At 37.6% G+C, this 19672-nt stretch overlaps 1 protein-coding gene across 2 annotated transcripts in view; it reads left to right on the top strand.

The window, feature by feature from the left end:
* LOC135505296 (signal-induced proliferation-associated 1-like protein 2) overlaps nucleotides 1-19672 on the top strand; it is a 492209-nt gene that overhangs the window by 417780 nt on the left and 54757 nt on the right. For both annotated transcript variants that reach the window (XM_064924540.1, XM_064924538.1), the window contains one exon: nucleotides 16762-16981. In XM_064924540.1, coding sequence (XP_064780612.1) covers nucleotides 16762-16981 — 220 coding nt within the window. The remainder of the gene's footprint in view (nucleotides 1-16761; nucleotides 16982-19672) is intronic.

Below are 19672 nucleotides of genomic sequence, written 5' to 3'. Positions count from 1 at the left end.
ACCCTCTTTGTTTACTGTTGTGCTATCATCAGATAATAGCTTCTTATGCTTTCGCCGAAAAGCCTTTTAAAAATCGGACATGTTGGCTGGATTCACAACGAGTGTAGCTTTAATTGAGTTTCTGACATGTGTGATTTAATGAAAGTTCGATTTTTATATCATTTTATTTGAATTTGCCGCGCTGCATTTTCCCTGTTTTTTGGCCAAGTGGGACTCAAGCGTCCATATACCATAAGAAGTTTTAAGACTGAGACTCTCTCCAATACAACCCAACATTGTAGAGTTATGTGCATCCTTCCAAGCACACCCTTCTCATTAACCTGTGGTGAGTTATTCACCATTTTCGATGAACAAATAAGGTTTCATATGTAAGATGGTTAAAAAAAAAGAAAAATGATTGATTATTATTACATTTGTATGATGGGCTACACCTGCTACAGTACTACCGTACTACAATACTACACCTGCTACAGTACTACACCTGCTACAGTACTACGGTACTACAGTAATACCGTACTACAGTACTACTCCTGCTACAGTACTACTCCTGCTACAGTACTACCCTATTACAGTACTACCGTACTACAGTACAACCGTACTACACCTGCTACAGTACTACCGTTCTACAATACTACACCTGCTACAGTACTACCATACTACACCTGCTACAGTACTACCGTACTACAGTACTACACCTGCTACAGTACTACAGTACTACACCTGCTACAGTACTACCGTACTACACCTGCTACAGTACTACCGTACTACAGTACTACACCTGCTACAGTACTACAGTACTACACCTGCTACAGTACTACCGTACTACAGTACTACAGTACTACAGTACTACACCTGCTACAGTACTACCGTACTACACCTGCTACAGTACTATAGTACTGCACCTGCTACAGTACTACCGTACTACACCTGCTACAGTACTATAGTACTACACCTGCTACAGTACTATAGTACTACACCTGCTACAGTACTATAGAACTACACCTGCTACAGTGCTACAGTACTACACCTGCTACAGTACTACACCTGCTTCAGTACTACAGTACTACACCTGCTACAGTACTACCGTACTACAGTACTACAGTGCTACAGTACTACACCTGCTACAGTACTACAGTACTACATCTGCTACAGTACTACAGTACTACACCTGCTACAGTACTACAGTACTACACCTGCTACAGTACTACCATACTACAGTACTACACCTGCTACAGTACTACAGTACTACACCTGCTACAGTACTACCGTACCACAGTACTACACCTGCTCACCTGCTACAGTACTACAGTACTACACCTGCTACAGTACTACACCTGCTACAGTACTACAGTACAACACCTGCTACAGTGCTACAGTACTTCAGTACTACACCTGCTACAGTGCTACAGTACTTCAGTACTACACCTGCTACAGTGCTACAGTACTGCACCTGCTACAGTACTACAGTACTACAGTACTACAGTACTACAGTACTACACCTGCTATAGTGTTACAGTACTACAGTACTACAGTACTACACCTGTTACAGTACTAAAGTACTACAGTACTACACATGTTACAGTTGTGAAGACACAGCATCTTGTTTACATTCTTTATTGTAAGCACAATGTCATCATCATTTGTATCTACCTTTCCAATTACTTTTAGAGTTTGGGATTTACAAACTTTAATTTGTAGTTACATTGTTTAAGTTTCAACGTGCAGACATTTTGTATCTTTAAAATATGTTTTTATGTAGAATGCTCAATTTTTGTCCAGTTGTAATTGTAAGTAGGCCTAATAACGCCTCATAGCCTACCTCAGCCAGTTAAGTTGTGTTATATAGGTCTATGCTCCAAATAAACAGACTCCAATTAACCCTCTTGTTGTTTGTAAAGTCAAATTAAAATGAAGGTTATTGTTGAAATGAATTGCTCGACTGGTGTAGGTTTTCTCCATCTGTTGGTGTGCAACACTTGCATAACAAGTTAGCTATATTTTCAGCACCAGCCACTGTTCCCCTCATATTGATTGCATTGTGGTTGCCGCCAGCTGTTTTTCAAATTGAACCTTTATTTAACTAGGCAAGTCAGGTAAGAGCAAATTCTTATTTACAATGATGGCCTACACCGGCCAAACCCGGATGACGCTGGGGCCAATTGTACACGGCCTTATGGCACTCGCAATCATGGTTGGATGTGATACAGCCTGAATTCGAACCAAGGACTGTAGTAAAGCCTCTTGCACCGAGATGCAGTGCCTTAGATCGCTGCACCCCTCAGGAGTCATGACAACTGTATATTTATTTTTTCAGAACATTAACCGTGTAGGTAGAAAAATTTGGAGGGGGGGTTCACACCTAGCTTAAGTTGGGGGGGTTCACCTCTAGCTCAAGTTGGGGGGGGGTTCACACTTAGCTCGGCTATTAGACAATTCTTTAGAAAAGATTGAATAGTCTGTTGTTCAGCTAATAGCCCATCCTGCTACGCTAGTAAAGGTTGAATAGTCTATTGTTCAGCTAATAGCCCATCCTGCTACGCTAGTAAAGGTTGAATAGTCTATTGTTCAGCTAATAGCCCATCCTGCTATGCTAGTAAAGGTTGAATAGTCTATTGTTCAGCTAATAGCCCATCCTGCTACGCTAGTAAAGATTGATGAAGATGGTCTTTGTGGGTTATACTTGGGGGTATACAAATTAAATGAAACGTTGCCCCTAAAATACATTAAAGGATGAACATATGAAAATAATGTGTTAAGGTATGTACTGGGCCAAGATTACACTAACACACTGATTCCTTAATATACTTAAATATAAATATATAATACACTTTGTAAAAATATAAACAGAACATGTAAAGTATTGGTCCCATGTTTCATGAGCTGAAATGAAAGATTCCAGAAATGATCCAAATAAACAAAAAGCGTATTTCTTTCAAATGTGCACAAATTTGTTTCCATTCATGTTAGTGAGCATCTCTCCTTTGCCAAGATAATTCATCCACCTGACAGGTATGGCATATCAAGAAGCTAAATAAACAGCATGATCATTAGGGGCGGCAGGTAGCCTAGTTGTTAGAGCGTTGGACAACCGAAAGGTTAAGAATCTGTTGAACAAGGCAGTTAGTAACCCACTGTTCCTGGGCTGGCAGTTAGTAACCCACTGTTCCTGGGCTGGCAGTTAGTAACTGGGCTGGCAGTTAGTAACCCACTGTTCCTGGGCTGTCGTTGACAATGAGAATTTGTTCTTAACTGACTTGCCTATCCAAAAAAGTGTTAAACAAATCAAAAAATATTTTTGATTTTAGATTCTTCAAAGTAGCCAGCCTTGATGACAGTTTTGCACACAAACTTAAACTTTCGCCTTTTTTCAATCTTGATTTAACTTCATGCGACGAGCAATCCCGGATCCGGGATCCTATTTATAGCCTCAAACTCATTAGCATAACGCAACGTTAACTATTCATGAAAATCGCAAATAAAATGAAAATAATGCGCCTGCTAGCACGCAACATTTTCACAAAAACCAGATAACCAAATAAATAAAATCATTTACCTTTGAAGAGCTTCGGATGTTTTCAATGAGGAGACTCTCAGTTACATACCAAATGCGCAGTTTTTCCTGAAAGTGTCTGTGTGTAGGAGAAATCGTTCCGTTTTGTACATCACATTTGGCTACCGAAACGAACTGAAAATTCAGTCACCTACAACATCAAACTTTTTCCGAATTAACTCCATAATATCGACCGAAACATGGCAAACGTTGTTTGGAATCAATCCTCAAGGTGTTTTTTCACATATCTCTTCATTGATATATCGTTCGTGGAAGCCTGCATTCTCCTCTGAATTCTGTGGAAAAATACTTGCAGCTGACTTTTGCGCACCAATTTCGGCGCAGGACACCGGGCGGACACCTGGTAAATGTGGTTTCTTATGGTCAATCTTCCAATGATATGCCTACAAATACGTCACAATGCTGCAGACACCTTGGGGAAACGACAGAAAGGGCAGACTTACTCCTCTCGCATTCACAGCCATATAAGGAGACAATGGAAAACAGAGCCTCAAAAATCCTGCACATTTCCTGGATGCCGTCTCATCTTGGTTTTGCCTGAAGCTCACGTTCTAGGGCACGCACAGAAAATATCTTTGCAGTTCTGGACACGTCAGAGTGTTTTCTTTCGAAAGCTATCAATTATATGCATAGTCGAGCATCTTTTTGTGACAAAATATCTTGTTTAAAACGGGAACGTTTTTCATCCAAAAATGAAATTGCGCCCCTAGAGTTTCAACAGGTTAAAACTATAGTTGTCCCAGGTTTGACATGTGTGCATTTAATCATAACAAGTTACATTTTAATTGAACAAATTCAACAGACTCCTAAACTGCCCTAGCAGTTTAGATGCTGGGAGTTCTGCAGATTATTCAAAAAATGTAAACTGAAGGAGGATTTACCCAGTTGAGACTAGAGGTGTGTTAACCCTGCTAACGTGTTTGGTGCCCTATATTTCTTTATTTATTAAAAGTGAACTGAGACATGTTGGAAGCTTGTGCAGCTTATCGTTGTAAATGAAAAGGGAGGAATGAAGTGATCTATGGGACTTTGGTGAGGTTCATTCGATGTTCTGATACAATATGATGAGTATTAAACCTGTCAGCTGTGATAAAGCAAAAGGCTGAATGTTTTTTCAGTTTGGCTGCTGCCCTCTGATAAATGGAGGCACCATAGTTCAGAGCAGAAAAGTCTGTATGTTTTTAAACGTTAGATTTTTGTCAATCCAAAAGCCCAGATATTTTAAACCCAAGAGATGCGAGAACCATCCAATCAATACATGGGTAATCCATTTGAAACATTTGCAAGAAAATTAGAAAAACAACATATTTGTAACGGTTCTCGTCTGTCGAAGGAGAAGCGGACCAAAATGCAGCGTGGTAGTTATTCAAGTTCTTTAATGAAAGGGAACTCGACATGAAATAACTAACAATACAAAACGACAAATGGAACGTGAAAACCTATACAGCCTATCTGGTAAACACAAACACAGAGACAAGAACAATCACCCACGAAATACTCAAAGATTATGGCTGCCTAAATATGGTTCCCAATCAGAGACAACGATAAACACCTGCCTCTGATTGAGAACCACTCCAGACAGCCATAAACTATGCTAGATACCCCCACTAAGCCACACACCCAACACCTAACAACACCCCAAGACAAAACACACCACAATAAACCCATGTCACACCCTGGCCTGACCACATAAATAAAGACAAACACAATATATTTCGACCAGGGCGTGACAATATTTAATTTTTTCCTGCATTAAGTGCTATTTTAAACCACAGGGCTTTCTGCAAGGCAACAACATCACAGCTCTAAATCAGTCTGGTCAGCTGTAGGAGTAATAGCATCACAGTGTTGTCTGCATATAGGTGAATGTTACAGGTTTTCACAGACCAATATTATCATTAGTAAAGAGAACAGGTTCCAATATTGACCCTTGAGGGACACATTTCATTATATCGAAATAAGTGACTGAGTGAAGAGCAAAATAATCCTAACATTTCCACACAACAAAGAAACAAAGTTTACTAGGTCTATAGTGCCACTAACAAAGATAACTTCCCACAAAATACAAAGGAAAAAAGGCTGCCTAAGTATGATCCCCAATCAGAGACAACGATAGACAGCTGCCTCTGATTGGGAACCATACCCGGCCAAAACATAGAAATAAAGAAACTAGAATGCCCACCCTAGTCACACGCTGGCCTAACCAAAATAGAGAATAAAAGCCTCTCTATGGCCAGGGCGTGACAATTGTCCTTGTCACGCCCTGACCTTAGAGAGCCTTTTTATTTCTCTATTTGGTTAGGTCAGAGTGTGACTAGGGTGGGCATTCTAGTTTTTCTATTTCTTTGTTGGCCGGGAATGGTTCCCAGCTGTCTATCGTTGTCTGTGATTGGGGATCATACTTAGGCAGCCTGTTTTCCAACTTTAGTTTGTGGGATCTGGTTTTTGTGTAGTGCCTGTGAGCACTAGTCGTTACGTCTCGTTTGCTTTTTATTGTGTTTGTTGGTGAATTTCATTTGAATAAACATGTGGAACTCTATGTACGCTGCGCCTTGGATCCGCTCATTTCAACGTGACAGTCCTGTTGATAGCCCATCAAGGGTGGACCGCTTCTTTTGTATTCTTAAAATAACTCCAGCACAGAGAAGTGTGATTCTATTCCAAGAAAAAGAAGACTTGAATAATTAAGCAATAATAAACTGTAACGTGTTGTTTAAAGCAATTGAATTCAGGAATTAATTCAAAATATGTGAAAATGTTATTATAATTTTTTTGGTCTGTTTTTATGGCCATCAAACAAAAACACAGCATCGACAGTGAATCAGAATAAAATGTATTTATATAGCCCTTCGTACATCAGCTGATATCTCAAAGTGCTGTACAGAAACCCAGCCTAAAACTCCAAACACCAAGCAATGCAGGTGTAGAAGCACGGTGGCTAAGATAAACTCCCTAGAAAGGCCAGAACCTACGAAGAAACCTAGAGAGGAACCAGGCTATGTGGGGTGGCCAGTCCTCTTCTGGCAGTGGTAGAAATATGTTATTGAATTAGAATATTTGTTTTACTATTTGAAAATGTATATGTTTATTAGACTACTGTTCAGTGTCTTTAAATACAAGGCTCCTCCCCCCTTGTTGATCTCTTTCTTGGAGTCTATTGTCCTGCTAATAGCCCACTATGGGTGGGTTTCCTCTTTTGTATTACAATGTATTGAATGAACGTATTAATTACAGTCATTTATCTCGTTCTCGGAAACGTTTGCAGAGTTCACAACCTGCTACACTTGGGAAAAACAAGTGTTTGAAAACATGTTTTCAAAATGCCTCTATATTCTAAAAAGAAAAACACAGCATTTACAGTGGCACAAATATATTATTGAATTTGATGAAAATATAACTGATTTATAATGCAATTGTTTATTAGGCTACTGTGGAGTCTGACCAAAAACAGGACAATGAGATGTTTACTGTAATCTACATAGTAAACATAGTAAAGTGCCAAATTCCTTACATAAGGGAGAGATCATGAACTCTGTCTTTAATGCTTTTTCTGGTTGCGTAAGTCATGGACAGAATCTTCTGAGACACGGTATTAATGATGAACACCCAGAGGTTCACTGCTAAGCCACATTCGCCTCTGGATGCATCCCAGTTGGTATTCTGTTTCCACTCATGGTATCTCTCTTCGGTTACACATCCATGGAATAGCAGAACAGCATAATGATCCGGACGGCCCTTGCTTTGCCTGGTGAGCAGTTCGTCAATTTCTGGTGTCAGAAGAGGAATGGAAATATCAGGGTGAACCGACAACCTGACGAACCCGCCACGTATGTTGCCTCTGCCTGTCGGAGGTGGAGTTTCAGAGCTCACAGGTGTGTCCTTCAAAACAACAATAGTCACAATACCATCCGCAAAGGATAAAAGTGGACTTTTAATTCTGGTTACATTCAATACCAACACCCTGCATTCTGTCCATGCCAGGCACACCTGACTCCATCTCGTTCCTCGCCCTCTTCAATGTGTCATTCTCAGCCTTCAGTCAATGGTGGCTCTGGACCAATGCATCAGCTGTCGCCCGTATCTTTGTCCTCAGAGAATGTTTATCTTTCTGCTGGTCTGCCTTCAATGATGTAGTTGAAATAAACATCTGTATTTTGTATTCTGTATCATTAAAAAAAAAAGCATAAAGACGTTGATGAACCAAAACTGTATAGTATATGATCCAGCTTCTTCTGACGAAGTAGAAAATAATATATGTTTATTTTGGTGTGCGAGACGGAGGAAGATCACTGTCTTCTTCATATTCATCATTCAGTTAATTCAAATTCAATTGTAATACCCATAGCAAAAATGAAAAACAGCCGGATTAGTGAAATGTCTTTATCCAACATTTTGCGTTTGCTGAAGATATTAAGTAAGCACTCAAATAGGCAACAGAAGCAGGAACAGCATAGGGCTGAGTTATAGCCATGAGGCTACACTTTCCAATAGGACTCAACTCTGACTGACCACAGCATCTATCAGTAGTCTGAACTGTGGCAGAAATGGGGGTATTTTTCACACCCAACTGAGTTATTAGATACCCTATTAGACTATCCTATTAGACTGTCCTATTAGAATACCTTATTAGACTACCCAATTCGACTATCCATTTAGACTACCCAATTAGACTATCCTATTAGAAAACCCTATTAGACTACCCTATTAGACTACCCTATTTCGACTACCCTATCAGATTATCCTATTAGACTACCCTATAAGACTATCCTATTAAACTACCCTATTAGACGACCCTATTAGGCTATCCTATTAGACTACCCTATTAGACTACCCTATTAGATACACTATTAAACTAACATATTAGAATATCCTATTAGACTATCCTATTAGACTACCTTATTAGACTACCCTATTAGAAAACCTTATTATACTACCCTATTAGATACCATATTAAACTACCCTATTTGACTACCCTATTAGACTACCCCTTTGACTACCCTTTTAGACTATCCTATTAGACTACCTTATTAGACTATCCTATTAGACTATCCTATTAGACTATCATATTAGACTATCTTATTAGACTACCTTATTATACTATACTATTAGATACCATATTAAACTACCCTATTAGACTATTCTATTAAACTACCCTATTAGACTCCCTAATTAGACTACCCTTTTAGACTATTCTATTAAACTACCCTATTAGACTATCCTATTAGACTATCCTATTAGACATCTTATTATATACCCTATTAGACTACCCTATTAGACTATCCTATTGGACTATCCTATTAGAATATCATATTAGATACCCTATTAGACTACCCTATTAGACTACCCTATTAGACTAAAATATTATACTATCCTATTAGACTATCATATTAGATACCATATTAAACTACCCAATTAGACTACCCTATTAGACTATCCTATTAGACTATCCTATTAGACTATCATATTAGATACCCTATTAGACTACCCTATTAGACTACCTTAGTATACTACCCTATTAGACTATCATATTAGATACCATATTAAACTACCCTATTAGACTACCCTATTAGACTACACTATTAGATACCCTATCAGACTACCCTATTAGACTACCTTATTATACTATCCTATTAGATACCATATTAAACTACCCTACTAGACTACCCTATTAGACTATCCTATTAGATTACCTTATTAGACTACATTATTAGACTATCCTATTAAACTACCCCATTAGACTATCCTATTAGATACCATATTAAACTACCCTATTAGATCACCTATTAGACTATCCTATAAGACTCCCTTATTAGACTACCCTATTAGACTATCCTTTTAGACTATCGTTTTAGACTATCCTATTAGACTACCCTATTAGACTACCTTATTAGACATCTTATTATATACCCTATTAGACTATCCTATTAGACTACCCTATTAGACTATCCTTTTAGACTATCCTATTAGATATCCTATAAAATTACCCTACTAGACTACCTTATTAGACTACCCTATTAGACTACCCTATTAGACTATCCTTTAGACTATCCTTTTAGACTATCCTTTTAGACTACCTTATTAGACTACACTATTAGACTACCTTATTAGACTACCCTAGTATACTATCCTATTAGACTATCATATTAGATACCATATTAAACTACCCTATTAGACTACCCTATTAGACTACCTTATTATACTATCCTATTAGATACCATATTAAACTACCCTATTAGACTACCCTATTAGACTATCCTATTAGACTAACTTATTAGACTACCCTATTAGACTACCCTATTAGACTATCCTATTAAACTACCCCATTAGACTATCCTATTAGATACCATATTAAACTACCCTATTAAACCACCTATTAGACTATCCTATTAGACTCCCTTATCAGACTACCCTATTAGACTATCCTTTTAGAGTATCGTTTTAGACTATCCTATTAGACTACCCTATTAGACTACCTTATTAGACATCTTATTATATATCCTATTAGACTACCCTATTAGACTACCCTATTAGACTACCTTATTAGACATCTTACTATATACCCTATTAGACTACCCTATTAGACTACCCTATTAGACTACCTTATGAGACTATCATATTAGACTACCTTATTAGACTACCCTATTAGACTACCCTATGAGACTATCCTATTAAACTACCCTATTAGACTATCCTATTAGATACCATATTAAACTACAATTTTAGACTACCTATTAGACTATCCTATAAGACTCCCTTATTAGACTACCCTATTAGACTATCCTTTTAGACTATCGTTTTAGACTATCCTATTAGACTACCCTATTAGACTACCTTATTAGACATCTTATTATATACCCTATTAGACTATCCTATTAGATACCATATTAAACTACAATTTTAGACTACCTATTAGACTATCCTATAAGACTCCCTTATTAGACTACCCTATTAGACTATCCTTTTAGACTATCCTTTTAGACTATCCTTTTAGACTATCCTATTAGATATCCTATAAAATTACCCTACTAGACTACCTTATTAGACTACCCTATTAGACTTCCCTATTAGACTATCCTTTAGACTATCCTTTTAGACTATCCTTTTAGTGCACCTTATTAGACTACCCTATTAGACTATCCTATTAGACTACCCTATTAGACTACCTTATTAGACTACCCTATTAGACTATCCTATTAGACTATCCTTTTAGACTATCCTATTAGACTACCCTATTAGACTACCTTATTAGACTACCCTATTAGACTATCCTTTTAGACTATCCTTTTAGACTATACTATTAGAATACCTATTAGACTATCCTATTAGACTCCCTTATAGGACTATCCTATTAGACTATCCTTTTAGACTATTGTTTTAGACTATCCTATTAGACTACCCTATTAGACTACCTTATTAGAGTACCTTATTATATACCCTATTAGACTACCCTACTAGACTACCTTATTAGACTACCCTATTAGACTATCCTATTAGACTACCTTATTAGACTACCCTATTAGACTACCCTATTAGACTACCTTATTAGACATCTTATTATATATCCTATTAGACTACCCTATTAGACTACCCTATTAGACTACCTTATTAGACATCTTACTATATACCCTATTAGACTACCCTATTAGACTACCCTATTAGACTACCTTATGAGACTATCATATTAGACTACCTTATTAGACTACCCTATTAGACTACCCTATGAGACTATCCTATTAAACTACCCTATTAGACTATCCTATTAGATACCATATTAAACTACAATTTTAGACTACCTATTAGACTATCCTATAAGACTCCCTTATTAGACTACCCTATTAGACTATCCTTTTAGACTATCGTTTTAGACTATCCTATTAGACTACCCTATTAGACTACCTTATTAGACATCTTATTATATACCCTATTAGACTATCCTATTAGATACCATATTAAACTACAATTTTAGACTACCTATTAGACTATCCTATAAGACTCCCTTATTAGACTACCCTATTAGACTATCCTTTTAGACTATCCTTTTAGACTATCCTTTTAGACTATCCTATTAGATATCCTATAAAATTACCCTACTAGACTACCTTATTAGACTACCCTATTAGACTTCCCTATTAGACTATCCTTTAGACTATCCTTTTAGACTATCCTTTTAGTGCACCTTATTAGACTACCCTATTAGACTATCCTATTAGACTACCCTATTAGACTACCTTATTAGACTACCCTATTAGACTATCCTATTAGACTATCCTTTTAGACTATCCTATTAGACTACCCTATTAGACTACCTTATTAGACTACCCTATTAGACTATCCTTTTAGACTATCCTTTTAGACTATACTATTAGAATACCTATTAGACTATCCTATTAGACTCCCTTATAGGACTATCCTATTAGACTATCCTTTTAGACTATTGTTTTAGACTATCCTATTAGACTACCCTATTAGACTACCTTATTAGAGTACCTTATTATATACCCTATTAGACTACCCTACTAGACTACCTTATTAGACTACCCTATTAGACTATCCTATTAGACTACCTTATTAGACTACCCTATTAGACTATCCTTTTAGACTATTGTTTTAGACTATCCTATTAGACTACCCTATTAGACTACCTTATTAGAGTACCTTATTATATACCCTATTAGACTACCCTACTAGACTACCTTATTAGACTACCCTATTAGACTATCCTATTAGATTACCCTATTAGACATCTTATTATATACCCTATTAGACTATCCTATTAGACTATCCTATTTGACTACCTTACTAGACTACCCTATTAGACTACCTTATTAGACTACCCTATTAGACTACCTTATTAGACTACCCTATTAGACTACCTTATTAGACTACCCTATTAGACTATCCTATCAGATTATCCTGTAAGTCTACCCTATTAGACTACCCTTTTAGACTACGCTATTAAACTACCATATTAGACTATCATATTAAACTACCCTATTAGACTACCCTATTAGACATCTTATTATATACCCTATTAGAATACCTTATGAGACTATCATATTAGACTACCTTATTAGACTACCCTATTAGACTACCCTATGAGACTATCCTATTAAACTACCCTATTAGACTATCCTATTATTAACCATATAAAACTACAATTTTAGACTACCTATTAGACTATCCTATAAGACTCCCTTATTAGACTACCCTATTAGACTATCCTTTTAGACTATCGTTTTAGACTATCCTATTAGACTACCCTATTAGACTACCTTATTAGACATCTTATTATATACCCTATTAGACTATCCTAGTTGACTACCCTATTAGACTATCCTTTTAGACTATCCTATTAGATATCCTATAAAATTACCCTACTAGACTACCTTATTAGACTACCCTATTAGACTACCCTATTAGACTATCCTTTAGACTATCCTTTTAGACTATCCTTTTAGACTACCTTATTAGACTACCCTATTAGAATATCCTTTTAGACTATTGTTTTAGACTATCCTATTAGACTACCCTATTAGACTACCTTATTAGAGTACCTTATTATATACCCTATTAGACTACCCTACTAGACTACCTTATTAGACTACCCCATTAGACTATCCTATTAGACTACCTTATTAGACTACCCTATTAGACTATCCTTTTAGACTATCCTATTAGATTACCTTTTAGACATCTTATTATATACACTATTAGACTACCCTATTAGACTATCCTATTAGACTATCCTATTAGACTACCCTATTAGACTATCCTATCAGATTATCCTGTAAGACTACCCTATTAGACTACCCTTTTAGACTACGCTATTAAATACCATATTAGACTATCATATTAAACTACCCTATTAGACTACCCTATTAGACATCTTATTATATACCCTATTAGACTACCCCATTAGACTATCCTATTAGACTACCTTATTATACTATCCTATTAGATACCATATTAAACTACCCTATTAGACTACACTATTAGACTATCCTATTAGACTCCCTTATTAGACTACCCTATTAGACTATCCTTTTAGACTATCGTTTTAGACTATCCTATTAGACTACCCTATTAGAATACCTTGTTAGACTATCCTATCAGATATCCTATTAAACTACCCTATTAGACTACCTTATTAGACTACCCTATTAGACTATCCTATTAGACTACCTTATTATACTATCCTATTAGATACCATATTAAACTACCCTATTAGACTACCCTATTAGACTATCCCGTTATATACTCTTTTAAACGACCCTATTAGTCTACCCTATTATACCATCCTATTAGACTACCTTATAGGACTACCCTATTTGACTATCCTATTAGATACCCTATTAGACAACCCTATTATACTATCCTATTAGACAACCCTATTAGACGACCTTATTAGACTAGCCTATTAGACTACCTTATTAGACTATCCTATTAGACTACCTTATTAGACTACCCTATTAGACGACCTTATTAGACTACCCTATAAGACTACCTTATTAGACTACCCTATTAAACTACCCTATTAGACTATCCTTTTAGACTATCCTATTAGACTACCCTATTAGACATCTTATTATGTACCCTATTAGACTATCCTATTAGACTACCTTATTAGACTATCATATTAGATACCCTATTAGACTACCCTCTTAGACTACCTTATTATACTATCCTATTAGATACCATATTAAACTACCCTATTAGACTACGCTATTAGACTATCCTATTAGACTCCCTTATTAGACTACCCTATTAGACTATCCTTTTAGACTATCGTTTTAGACTATCCTATTAGACTACCCTATTAGACTATCCTATTAGATATCCTATTAAACTACCCCATTAGACTACCTTATTAGACTACCCTATTAGACTATCCTATTAGACTATCCTTTTAGACTATCCTATTAGACTACCCTATTAGACTACCTTATTAGACTATCCTATTAGATACCATATTATATACCTTATTAGACTACCCTATGAGACTATCCTATTAGACTATCCTTTTAGACTATCCTATTAGACTACCCTGTTAGTCTACCTTATTAGACTATCGTATTAGATTCCATATTATATACCTTATTAGACTACCCTATGAGACTATCCTATTAGACTATCCTATGATATACCCTTTTAAACTACCCTATTAGTCTACCCTATTATACTATCCTATTAGACTACCTTATAAGACTACCCTATGAGACTACCTTATAAGACTACCCTATTAGACTACCCTATTAGACTATCCTTTTAGACTATCTTATTAGACTACCCTATTAGACTACCTTATTAGACTATTCTATTAGACTATCCTATTAGAATACCTTATTAGACTACCTTATTAGACTATCCTATTAGATACCCTATTAAACTACCCTATTAGACTATCCTATTCAACTAAACCTATTAGACTACCCTATTAGACATCTTATTATGGACCCTATTAGACTATCCTATTAGACTACCTTATTAGACTATCAAATCAGATACCCTATTAGACTACCCTATTAGACTACCCTATTAGACTACCTTATTATACTATGCTATTAGATACCATATTAAACTACCCTATTTGACTCCCTTATTAGACTACCCTATTAGACTATCCTTTTAGACTATCGTATTAGACTACCCTATTAGACTACCTTATTAGATATCCTATTAAACTACCCTATTAGACTACCTTATTAGACTACCCTATTAGACTACCCTATTAGACTATCCTATTAGACTATCCTTTTAGAGTATCCTATTAGACTACCCTATTAGACTACCTTATTAGACTATTCTATTAGACTATCCTATTAGAATACCTTATTAGACTACCTTATTAGACTATCCTATTAGATACCCTATTAAACTACCCTATTAGACTATCCTATTCAACTAAACCTATTAGACTACCCTATTAGACATCTTATTATGGACCCTATTAGACTATCCTATTAGACTACCTTATTAGACTATCAAATCAGATACCCTATTAGACTACCCTATTAGACTATCCTTTTAGACTATCGTATTAGACTACCCTTTTAGACTACCTTATTAGATATCCTATTAAACTACCCTATTAGACTACCTTATTAGACTACCCTATTAGACTACCCTATTAGACTATCCTATTAGACTATCCTTTTAGAGTATCCTATTAGACTACCCTATTAGACTACCTTATTAGACTATCCTATTAGATACCATATTATATACCTTATTAGACTACCCTATGAGACTTTCCTATTAGACTATCCCATTATATACCCTTTTAAACTACCATATTATACTATCCTATTAGACTACCTTATAAGACTACCCTATTAGACTACCTTATTAGACTATCCTATTATACTATCCTATTAGATACCCTATTAAACTACCCTATTAAACTTGTCCTATTAGACAACCTTATTAGACTATCCTATTAGACTACCTTATTAGACTACCCTATTAGACTACCTTATTAGACTATCCTATTAGACTACCTTATTAGACTACCCTATTAGACTATCCTATTAGACCACCCTATTAGACTATCCTTTTGTAAATTAACGAATGCTTCAGTGAGTCTCATATTGCACTAGAGTTCTGCTTCAGTCAAAAAAAAATCAGCTACCAGCTATTGAGAAAGAATACTTGTGGATCTTCTTGATTTCCTCTGTGGCTCCTGATGATTTGTTTTTCCAATCATATGAGCAAATTTATTTTCTTCATTTTATCTGGGATGATAAACCAGACAAGATAAAGCATGCCTATCTATATAATGAATATGCACTGTGTGGGTTGAGATGATTAAATATAAAAGCACTAATCCTGTCTCTAAAAGTTTCAATTATATAAACGTTTTACTGGTATTGCTTGGGGGTGGGGAATGGATGGCAGCTCTCGAGGAACCGTGTGTGTGTGGAGGGGGGGGGGATGGATGTTGGCCAGGCCCCGGAGCTTACATTCTGAGAACATGGTAACCACATTCTGGGTAAGTCCTATTTGACATTAAGGTAATTGTCTCTTGGAGACATCAGGGGAACATTCCTATGAAAACTTTAGTTAATAATCTAATGAGACTCTTAAGGGAACGTTCTATACATTTCTGGGAATTCGTTGTTAGCTGGGAAGGAGCAGATTGTTGTCTGCTCTTGTTGTGAATGTGTGTTGATGTGTTCTATTCCCCCCTCCAGATGTCTGCGACGGGCAGCCTATCACCACGGCGCTCCCTGTACCGTACCCTATCAGACGAGAGTGTGTGTAGCAGCAACAGAAAGGGCTCGTCCTACGCCTCCTCCCATAGCTCCATGCTGGACCAGGCACTGCCCAATGACATCCTGTTCTCCACCACTCCACCCTATCACGCCACCCTGCCACCACGCATGCCAGGACAGGGGGGCTCCAACCTCAGGAGTAAGTATTGCACAAACACATCCACACATACAATGGAAATATGTCTGTCATTAAGGTGCATTAAGACCTGTCACAACCAGCTAATGTTCACTGAGACTGAACGCTTGAGGCACTCACACTGAAATGAATGAGTTGGAGAGCTGTGTCCTCACTAGTCTAGACTGACCAGCTGAGAGGAGGAGGTCTCTGACATGAACATGCTCAATCCTCATTAGGACAGCTATACTGTCAGTCACACAGAATGTCCTGTTCACCTGTCAGACCCTGTCTGTCTCTCCTCTCCCTTCCTCGGTTTCATTTCCATATTGGTATTCAGTGCTCTGTTGAGATAAAGAGAATGTCTTTGAAGTGCTGCTGTTCATCCTCTTAGCTGGTTCTTCTCTCTTTGCCCTCTTAGCTGGTTCTTCTCTCTTAACCTTCTTAGTTGGTTCTTCTCTCTTAACCTTCTTAGCTGGTTCTTCTCTCTTAACCTTCTTAGTTGGTTCTTCTCTCTTAACCTTCTTAGCTGGTTCTTCTTTCTTAACCTTCTTAGTTGGTTCTTCTCTCTTTGCCCTCTTAGCTGGTTCTTCTCTCTTTGCCCTCTTAGTTGGTTCTTCTCTCTTAACCTTCTTAGCTGGTTCTTCTCTCTTAACCTTCTTAGCTGGTTCTTCTCTCTTAACCTTCTTAGTTGGTTCTTCTCTCTTAACCTTCTTAGCTGGTTCTTCTCTCTTAACCTTCTTAGTTGGTTCTTCTCTCTTTGCCCTCTTAGCTGGTTCTTCTCTCTTTGCCCTCTTAGTTGGTTCTTCTCTCTTAACCTTCTTAGCTGGTTCTTCTCTCTTAACCTTCTTAGTTGGTTCTTCTCTCTTTGCCCTCTTAGATGGTTCTTCTCTCTTTGCCCTCTTAGTTGGTTCTTCTCTCTTAACCTTCTTAGCTGGTTCTTCTCTCTTAACCTTCTTAGCTGGTTCTTCTCTCTTAACCTTCTTAGTTGGTTCTTCTCTCTTTGCCCTCTTAGCTGGTTCTTCTCTCTTTGCCCTCTTAGTTGGTTCTTCTCTCTTAACCTTCTTAGCTGGTTCTTCTCTCTTAACCTTCTTAGTTGGTTCTTCTCTCTTTGCCCTCTTAGCTGGTCCTTCTCTCTTTGCCCTCTTAGCTGGTTCTTCTCACTTTGCCCTCTTAGCTGGTTCTTCTCTCTTAACCTTCATAGCTGGTTCTTCTCTCTTAACCTTCTTAGCTGGTTCTTCTCTCTTAACCTTCTTAGCTGGTTCTTCTCTCTTAATCTGCTTAGCTGGTTCTTCTCTCTTCATCCTCTTAGCTGGTTCTTCTCTCTTAACCTTCTTAGTTGGTTCGTCTCTCTTAACCTTCTTAGTTGGTTCTTCTCTCTTAACCTTCTTAGCTGGTTCTTCTCTCTTTGCACTCTTAGCTGGTTCTTCTCTCTTTGCCCTCTTAGCTGGTTCTTCTCTCTTAACCTTCTTAGCTGGTTCTTCTCTCTTAACCTTCTTCACTGGTTCTTCTCTCTTAACCTTCTTAGCTGGTTCTTCTCTCTTAACCTCCTTAGCTGGTCATTCTCTCTTTGCCCTCTTAGCTGGTTCTTCTCTCTTTGCCCTCTTAGCTGGGTCTTCTCTCTTAACCTTCTTAGCTGGTTCTTCTCTCTTAACCTTCTTCACTGGTTCTTCTCTCTTAACCTTCTTAGCTGGTTCTTCTCTCTTAACCTTCTTAGCTGGTTCTTCTCTCTTAACCTGCTTAGCTGGTTCTTCTCTCTTCATCCTCTTAGCTGGTTCTTCTCTATTAACCTTCTTAGTTGGTTCTTCTATCTTAACCTTCTTAGTTGGTTCTTATCTCTTAACCTTCTTAGCTGGTTCTTCGCTCTTAACCTTCTTAGCTGGTTCTTTTCTCTTAACCTCCTTAGCTGATCCTTCTCTCTTAACACTCTCAGCTGTCTCTATTCCTGTTGCCTTCTCGTAACTGTCATGCCTGATGGATGCCTGATTGTTTTGAAGGGTAGCTGTTACGAGCTCTCTCTTCTCTCTATCTTTCTCCCCCACACTAAAACCTACCAATTTGGTAAATAGTTGATCACTCTGAGTCTGAGAGACTCAAATTGGAGGGAGGGAATTATCTCTTTCTCTCTCTCTCTCTCTCTCTCTCTCTCTCTCTCTCTCACTCTCACTCTCTTGATCGCTCTCCCCTCTCTCCCTCTCCTGTCATTTTCAAAGTCTTCTCTGTGAAATAAGAGCCTTTATATTGCATTCCCTGTCTGTCAAGGAGAGTGCTGAAAGAGAGGGAGAAAGCAAGCAAGAGAGAGAGATAAAGAGATAGGGAGGGAGAGGGAGAGATAGTGACCAAGGAGAGAGAGGAGGGAAGAGAGAGACAGAGAGAGAGAGAGAGAGAGGAGAGAAGGGAAGAGAGAGAGGAGAGGAGAGAAGGGAAGAGAGAGAGAGGAGAGGAGAGGGGAGAGAGAGGAAAGGAGGGAAGAGAGAGAGAGAGGGAGAGAGAGGAGAGGAGAGGAGAGGAGGGAAGAGAAAGAGAGAGGAGAGAAGGGGAGAGAGAGAGGGGAGAAGGGAAGGGAGAGAGAGAGGAGAGGAGAGAAGGGAAGAGAGAAGAGAGGAGAGAGAGAGGAGAGAAGGGAAGAGAGAGAGAGAGGGAGAGAGAGGAGAGAGGGGAAGAGAGAGAGAGAGGAGAGGAGAGAAGGGAAGAGAGAGAGGAGAGAAGGGAAGA

The sequence above is a fragment of the Oncorhynchus masou genome, chromosome 18, assembly GCF_036934945.1.
Source record: "Oncorhynchus masou masou isolate Uvic2021 chromosome 18, UVic_Omas_1.1, whole genome shotgun sequence".
NCBI classification, from domain to species: Eukaryota; Metazoa; Chordata; class Actinopteri; order Salmoniformes; family Salmonidae; genus Oncorhynchus; species Oncorhynchus masou.
Note: the sequence above shows the minus strand (reverse complement) of the source record. Positions and strands in the feature narration are given on the sequence as shown.